Source organism: Nematolebias whitei, chromosome 9 (assembly GCF_014905685.2).
Source record: "Nematolebias whitei isolate Nwh7 chromosome 9, NemWhi1, whole genome shotgun sequence".
Taxonomy (NCBI): domain Eukaryota; kingdom Metazoa; phylum Chordata; class Actinopteri; order Cyprinodontiformes; family Rivulidae; genus Nematolebias; species Nematolebias whitei.
Window position 1 is genome coordinate 48,603,268 of NC_056506.1, and position 8,760 is coordinate 48,612,027.

Sequence of the window (8,760 nt, forward strand, 5' to 3'; positions counted from 1 at the left end):
AAATGCAGCTGATTTTACCGTCAAAGTGCATTTATTAAGGAAAAGTTAGACTGAGACACACCTTTGCTGTAATTTCAAGCGAACAAATAATTGTTTTTAAGTGTTAATCTCGTTAAATTCTTGTTAAAGTCCTCCCGTGCACGCTCCCCTGGCCACCGTTTGGCAGGCAATCGATTTTTGCCACAACACCGGCCCACGTTTCCGCGGTGACGCTAATAGAAGTGACGTATTTATGGATTTTTCCACTTTATTAGACATTTTTGGACTGATGCGACGTGCACGGCAGAAAGTACGGTAGTTCACAGTGAGTGATCACATCTTTCCCACCTTCTGGATGATTCTTTCTTCACTTTGCACTTTATTTGTTTCTCGTCCTGAACAACAACCAATCCACGCCGGCTCTCGCTGCTGCAGGCCTACCTGGGATTACTGGAGCTCTCCTCAGCCCGGGACACGTACTCAGAGCTTTGTGTGCCCATGGTCATGATCCCTGCGACCGTCTCCAATAATATACCCGGCTCAGACCTCAGCATTGGCTCAGACACCGCTCTGAATGCCATTACTGACGTAAGTGCGGCTGGGCTCGGCTGCATGTGAATGTTTGTCGTGTGACGCTCACACGCCAGCCAGGCGGTAAGTTTGGGGCTCTGCTGACCGACGGCTCGCTTCCACAAACTTAACAACTTAGGAAAGACTCGAACATCTGCACGGTGCACAATTGTTTTTATTTATTTATTCTGATTAGAGATGAATGTTTAGGATTAGCAGCAAACAACTGGTTCTAAATGTGCAGGTCAGACCGTCCAATGAGTCAAACTGACTCTAACCCAGTAAAGATTTCACCGACAGATGTTTGTCCCTCCACCAACTGGTAACTTACTTATGCTTGAATAACCGAAGTCACTGTACGAGGGACGGGGGACACCCTGGACAGGTCTCCAGTCCATCACAGGGACACATAGAGACAAACGAAACAACCATTCTCTCTCTCTCTCTCTCTCTCTCACCTAGGGACAATTAGAGTTACCATCAGTCTAACATGCATGTTTTTGGTCTGTGGGAGGAAACAGGAGAAAACCCACACATCACGGAGAGAACATGCAAACTGCACCCAGAGTGGCCTGTTGGCTGGGATTCGATCCAGCAACCTTCTTGCAGAGAGGTGGCAGCTTTACCAACTGCACCACCGTGTCATTAAATCTAAATTCTTGTTAATAATTCATCAAATTTGTTTACGTCCCTATAAAATAAACCCAATATTAAAAACAATAGTCTTAACAGTAATTAAAGCTTAAACGCTCCTTAGTAACAAAACCTTTTCTAATATTAAAATAAGGAAAATAAAATATTGATTCTGTGATTAATAAATACAGATTATAAACAGGAACACTTTAGATGATTTTTCAACACAAACCTGTGATGTCCTTTTGATGCAGTTTGTTCTGGTTTAACAAACTTTCAGTGAAAACAGAATTTTTCAGACTTGGACCTGATCCGGTTTCATCAAGCGGAAAACTTTTATTACTCTGCTCTCCCAGTTGTGTGCTGCGATCCTAAATCTGCTAAATCTTTATTTAGTTCAGTTTTGAGACGTACGCACGACACATTTCGACCTTTTAGCTTCAAGCTTTGACCTTTAAATGGAAGAAACCGACCTCTGCGCAGATAAACCCGTGTCGTGACGGTAACAGATCACAGCCGTACAGTAGAAGTACGTGTTAAGAAAACAGAAAATGTCGGAGCCAGAGGTCAGACAGCAGAGAAGCTGTTTGTTGCTGGAGGCGGGCTGGTCAGCACGAGGCCCAGATAAGAGTTAGAGCATGTTGCATGTCTGTGACACGTGTCCTTTACGTGTTTGTGCCGCTCACTGGGTGTGGTCTGGGTCGGTTCTCCTCTGAATGACACAGAACTTGTTTGGAGGCGTGCACGCCGATTGTCCCGAAGCAGAACTTCTTGTTTGTTGGACACAAATGGAGACGAGGCCTTCGTAACACAACCTCCGTTCATCGTGTTGCTTCAGCACCTTTACTTGTCAGTCACGATGAGCCCCGCCCCCATTCCCCTCTCAGCCAATGAGAAGCCAGAGCTCCTCCCTAATTAGCTGCAAAATGCTTCTCCAGCTGTTTCTCATTTGTACCACTTACTTTTACAGCCTTTTGTTGCCCCATCATCCGACTGTTTTGAGACACGTTCACAATGTTCCATTATTAATTATAGACAGGTTTAAGACACACTTCTGTTGTTATTTACATTTTACACACCAACTTTTAATAAATAGGACTGTCCATTTTACTGTCCAGAACATTCTCTGAAATTCTATTTCCATGAATAATTAGTGCATTTCAACCAAATGCTTGTCTATAAAACTCTTGAAAAGTGTTAGTGAGGCAGTTCCAGAAGTGTTAAATGTCACGGAGCATTTTTTTTAAATATAACGTAGAAAAGTGTTTTTAATGTGCTGCATATTTTGGACACAATGTTTTATTTCAGCATGTAGCGCTGACGCAGTTCAGTTTAAACACAACACATGCTCAGGATACAGGATGAGGGAGACCATGAAGAACATACTTAGACATATATGCCCCCCCACTCCCCCTGTGGTCTAACTGCTTATTACGACCACCATCATCAGGCCTTTGAGTCCGTGCTGCAGCTCCACCAGGCCCGGGCCCACTACGAGGAGTTTTGCATCCCGATGTGCATTCTGCCTGCTACCATTAGTAACAATGTTCCTGGCAATGACCTCAGTCTGGGAGCCGACACGTCCCTCAACGCCATCGTGGAGGTAAGGGCCCATTGTACTCAACATGAAGTCAAACCAGCAGAAAGGTTCTCCTTAACTACATGGAAAACTGCAAATAGAGTTTACGTCAGTAGTTTTATGGGTATATGGGTTTGCTCAACTGAAATGGGGGTCCACACTCAATGTAAACCAGTCTGTCTTGAGTCACATGACTGACCTACATCAGGCTGAACAGGTAAAGAAATACGACTGGAAAGTTCTGCCTAGATTCAGTCACGAACAGCTGACGTCATGTTTACCATCGATCAGAGGAAACTGAGTGAATTGTGTTTACTTTGTTTTTTCATCCAGTCTTCATACAGTAGTACAGTAGTACAGTAGTACAGTAGTACAATAGTACAGTAGTCCCTCGCTACTTCGCGGTTCGTTTATCGCGGACTCGCTCTGTTGTGGTTTTTCAAAACAAGATTGGACACGACACACAACTGGCTGATTGACGGATGAGCCGCACGATCGGCATGGACTTTTTATTTCAAATTAATTATTTTAAATTATTTAGCACCTCCCACACTGCAGGATAAACTTCCTGCTGCAGCTGATCAGCTGTTCTCCGTGCAGAGCAGAGAAGTGGGCGTGGCCAAGAGCGCTTGCAGGTGGCTGAGAGCAGCAGAGGCAGAGAGCTGAGATCATGATATTCTGGGTTTTTTTAGAGCGTTTAGAGTTTAAAAAACATTGTTTAGGATATTGAAAGAGTGTGGAAGGGTTCAAAACACCTTAAAAATATATAAATACTAAAATTAATTAATTACTACTTGTACTAGTAATCCTACTTTGCGGTTTTTAACTTTATCGCGGGGTTTGAGGTTACGGCTCCCCAGTGATAAACGAGGGACTACTGTATTTTAATGGCAAGAAATTAACTCAAATGTCGTCAAAATGTCTGAAGTGTTGCAAATAATGAGGAAATTGATTAATATCACCTGATAAATTAGAGTTCATCCAAAGTGTTTCAGGCCCCAGGAGTTCTGTTTCAGTGTTTCTTCTCGCTCTTATGAAAAGTCAGATCATACCTGGGTATAATTTTTCCACACATGACTGAAAACAGAACAGGTCCACTCTTCCACAAACACAAAAAAGAAAGGCACATAAAACAGGTGCTTAGAGCCATAGTAGCTGTCAGAATGCAGGATTATTCAGCTTTTTAATTCTATTTTTTATCTAAAAAAGTTAAATCTGGTCCTCTGGACATTCAAAAACAAAACTAAATGAACGTCCAGAGGACCAGATTTAACTTTTATTTTAGATTTTTCTACCTGGATTATTGAGCATGCATCAGGATATTTCAAATGTTTCAGTTTCTAACAATTTTGTGGATCATTAAATTATTATTTTAGGGTACCGGTGCTCTAGCTTAAACTCATCAGGGTTTTTGTAAAAATCTTGTTGGGTAAATGTAAATATTCCTTGCCTTCTGAAAAGAAGCAGCTTTTTTTAAATAAAAAAAAAAACCTATTTTTCAGAACAGAAAGGAAAAGGACTTTCACCTTTTGGACCCGCTCTGATTCCGTTGTTCTGCGTCCGACCCTGTTCACATCCGGGGATTGTTTTAACAGCTCATTATTGGCCGTGCGCCAAAACGGTCCAAACCAAACGTTTCTTATTTTGGCCTCAAACATCACTCTGCTAATTCTGCTCATTTATTACATATGACTTGTGGTGAATGATGCACATTTAGTGTTTGTATGTAATAAATGATGCACGTGTGCAGATTTGAACCAAAAACTTTGAAAAAGAGACGGATATTATAACTTTACATAAGACAAATGGACAAAAGCAACAGAGACAAAAGAAAATGCAGAATATCTTCAAAATGTATAATTTAGATCAGGGCTGTTCAACTGGGGCCACAATTACTGAAAGTCAAGAGGTCAGGGGTCAGAAATCCAACAGTTATTGTCATTAAATGAGTTTGTTTTATGGTTTAAAATCTAGTTTTATTAAAAAATTAACCCATTGGTGGACCGAACTGAGCTCACCATTGGGCCTGACTTGGTCCCCGGGCCACCAGTTGAATAGCCCAGTTTCAGGGGGTCAGAGCTGCCAGGAGCAGCCTGGATTGAGCCTTTCACGTACAACACCCAGAGTCAGTCCTGAAATATGAAACAGATTCTGCTGTTTTAAGACGGACCAGACTGCACCTGCATGTCAGTGAGTACTCGAGTGTTTTACTGAGCCAGCAGTAAAGTGTGGGCTCGGCTGTTAGGTGGTTGCATCTGTGTCTAAAGCCACTGTGACTGTTGGACTTTTGCTTATGTATGCGCTCTTATGGACGAGTGACGTTTGCCAAAAAAATAAAAATAAAGGGGGGTGGAGCTGGAAACCATTAGGCCAGCAGAGACCATTTGTTTTTGGACGTGACTGCATGTTGTTAAAAGTTCTGATCTGGTGAACTCCACTCGTCTGATAAGAACAAAGAGATGCACAGGTTGACTAATTATTTATGATTTAAAGACATTTCAGACATGTGTTTACGTAAAGGTCAATAAGACTCTTTTAAGAGCCACATCTTACTGTTTTACTGCAGAAACATTTGACATTTAAACCTGTGCATCACTTGCAGCTTATTTATCTGATTTAAAGCAGAGCTGCTGCTCATCTGACCCACATCTGACATTTTATTATCGTTCAGTCCATGAAAAAGGTGCAGTACGTCGCGCCAAACTGACTCAAATAATGAATTCAGACCTTAGTCTTAACGTGTAGAAAAGGCTGCTTGCAACTACTTTTTATATTAATTTCAATTCATTTTATTTATATAGCGCCAAATCACAACAAAGTTGTTTCAGGGCACTTTGCAGGAACATCCACATACATAAAAGCCAATTAGCCAATTTTTAAATATTAACAAAAATAAATGAGTGTTGTGCTGTTAGATTTGTTCCAGCTCTGCTTTAAGCTGCATGTTTCACAGCTGCACGCCCACACAGAGCTTAAATCGCTCCTTTGATAACTTTCTAACCTGTGTGGGAATCAGACGTGTGACCGCATCAAGCAGTCGGCCAGCGGCACCAAGCGGAGGGTCTTCATCATTGAGACCATGGGGGGCTACTGCGGCTATCTGGCCACGGTGGGCGGTCTGGCTGCGGGGGCCGACACCGTCTACATCTACGAGGAGCAGTTTGACATCCATGACCTGCAGGTCAGAGCACAAACCTTTATCATTTCCAGAATCACTTCCTAAAGCTTTATGGATATTATCCTGTAGATATTTAATAATGGTGACGGACAGGCTGACAGAGAAGGTCCGGCAGAGTCTTCTTGGACTATGATGTTTGCAGATGACACTGATCTGTAGGGAGAGTAGGGAGCAGGTGGAAGAGAGCCTGGGGATGTGGAGGTAAGCTCTGCAGAGAAAAAAGTCAGAAGACAGAGAGGGAGACAGGTAAGATGGTGACGCTGCAAGCACAAGAGGTGGATGAGTTTAAGGGTCAACCATCCAAAACAACGAGCAGAACACGAGAGAGGTGAAGGACAGGGAGGAGGCGCGGTGGAGCGGATGGTCAGGGGCGATTTGGAGATCTTTAGGAGTGACGGGGAGGTTCACAACACCTGAAATCGTTATACTGCTTGGAGACGGTGGCACACTGAAAAGGACAAGAAGGGATAAAGGTTGTTTAAAACAGAGCTCAGATTAGATTAGATTCTTGTTAAAGACCAGTTAGTTTGACTTTTTGCTCTTAAATTTAGGTTGTCTTATTTTGTGTTATACCAGACTTTTCCAGAATAAGGAGTAGGATTATAGATCAAAATTGTGAAAATGCACATGTCAAGCATTAACAACTGTAAGCACATATATTTAAAATAAAAATAAAAAAAAGTAGAGAAGTGTGTGTCTGGCGCCCCCTGGTGGTGAGCGCGCTCCACTGCGCCTCTCTCTCTCCAGAGTGACGTGTCAGACTCTTTGGGCTGCTCGTGCAGGCTGCAGGTTTTCTTCACTTTGACTCAAAGCCTCGTTTCGTTCCCAGAACAACGTCGAACATCTGACGCAGAAAATGAAGACGAGCATCCAGAGAGGCTTGGTGCTCCGGTGAGTTTCATCCTCTTCTATGTTTTCAGTCAGATTTCAAAGCTCTTCCTGTTTGTGAGGCTTTCAACTGTTTCATCCTAAGGAAAACTTGGATGGATGATGACAACATGGAGAAGGGGTTCAATTGAAATTACTGTTAAAATTTAATTAAAATCATTTAATTATCCATTCCATGCATCAGCGATTCTTCATACGTTGTTGCTGCATTGTGGTTATTTTAGTCCACTGCAGCGCGTCGGTGTTTAAAATACTTCCAGCAGGATGAAGGTCTGTGAAAATAGGACACTTTGAGTGAAGGTGACTTTGTGAGCCAGTGCAGCAAGTTGCACGCACTTTTTAAATCTACAAGACAATCTGAAGCACAGAGGAGCAAGACGAGTGTCTAAACATGAAAACCAAACGTTCGGCACCTCCTGCCTGCAGTTAAAACCTGATCATCTCACATACAAGTCTGTTACTTTAAAATTAATTACATTTATATTAATGTGGGGGCTATAATTACCAGCAGCTTTGTGTCACAAGCACGTGCTGCATTGGTGCTTCTCTTTGCAGAATCAGCTTTATGCTCTGGTTCTTGTAGGTTTTTTAAGGTTGTTCTTCGTTGAGCCTTTTACCTGGAACTTGATTTTTTAAATTATTTTACCTTGTGAGGTTTATTTGGTACCAGGTACAGGAGGTCCAGCTCTGTTCACAAAGATTCAAGTCTTTTTTCCATCAACATAAAAAAAAACCGAGTGTTTTTACTTCTTCCTGCCATTTAAGGGCGCTGACCTTTTTGGAACCACATTTTCCTGCAAGTGTTTTTCAGTTTGTGAAAAATGTGACGTTTGTGTGTTTTAGAAACGAGAACAGCAACGAGAACTTCACCACTGACTTCATCTACCAGCTGTACTCCGAGGAAGGTCGAGGAGTGTTCGACTGCAGGAAGAACATCCTGGGTCACATGCAGCAGGTACAAGTACACACAGTACTACACAGGAAACACAACCCAGTCCAGAAGATGTATCCTTTTATCCTCTAAAACATACTTTTTATAGAGTCGTGATGAGCTTACAGTGTTATTAAAACTCCACGGTCTGATGGTTATTTGTATTATTTAATTTGTATTATTTAATTTGTATTATTTAATTTGAATTACTTAATTTGTATTATTTAATTTGTATTATTTAATGTGTATTATTTAATTTGTATTATTTAATGTGTATTATTTAATTTGTACTATTTAATTTGTATTATTTAATTTGTATTATATAATTTGCATTCATTTGTATTATTTAATTTGTATTATTTAATTTGCATTATTTAATTGACATTATTTAATTTGTTTTATTTAATTTGCATTATTTAATTTGCATTATTTAATTTGTATTGTTTAATTTGTATTGTTTAATTTGTATTGTTTAATATGTATTGTTTAATATGTATTATTTAATTTGAATTACTTAATTTGTATTATTTAATTTGTATTATTTAATGTGTATTATTTAATTTGTATTATTTAATGTGTATTATTTAATTTGTACTATTTAATTTGTATTATTTAATTTGTATTATATAATTTGCATTCATTTGTATTATTTAATTTGTATTATTTAATTTGCATTATTTAATTTGCATTATTTAATTTGCATTATTTAATTTGTATTGTTTAATTTGTATTGTTTAATATGTATTGTTTAATATGTATTATTTAATGTGTATTATTTAATTTGTACCATTTAATTTGCATTAATTTGTATTATTTAATTTGTATTATTCAATTTGTATTATTTAATGTGCATTATTTAATTTGCAATTTATTTTGCATTATTTAATTTATAATAATTAAATTGTCATTATTTAATTAGCATTATTTAATTAGCATTATTTAATGTGTATTATTTAATGTGTATTATTTAACTAGTATTATTTAATGTGTATTATTTAATGT

At 39.4% G+C, this 8,760-nt stretch overlaps 1 protein-coding gene across 4 annotated transcripts in view; it reads left to right on the forward strand.

The window, feature by feature from the left end:
• The window catches only part of LOC119415257 (ATP-dependent 6-phosphofructokinase, platelet type), a 43,393-nt gene that overhangs the window by 32,144 nt on the left and 2,489 nt on the right, over positions 1–8,760 (forward strand). For 2 of the 4 annotated variants that reach the window (XM_037682430.1, XM_037682431.1), the window contains exons 16-19: positions 415–567; positions 5,778–5,942; positions 6,769–6,830; positions 7,671–7,782. In XM_037682430.1, the coding sequence (XP_037538358.1) occupies positions 415–567; positions 5,778–5,942; positions 6,769–6,830; positions 7,671–7,782 (492 nt within the window). Of the gene's footprint in view, positions 1–414; positions 568–2,632; positions 2,786–5,777; positions 5,943–6,768; positions 6,831–7,670; positions 7,783–8,760 lie in introns of all 4 variants that reach the window. The other 2 variants (XM_037682429.1, XM_037682432.1) reach the window with 1 other exon arrangement.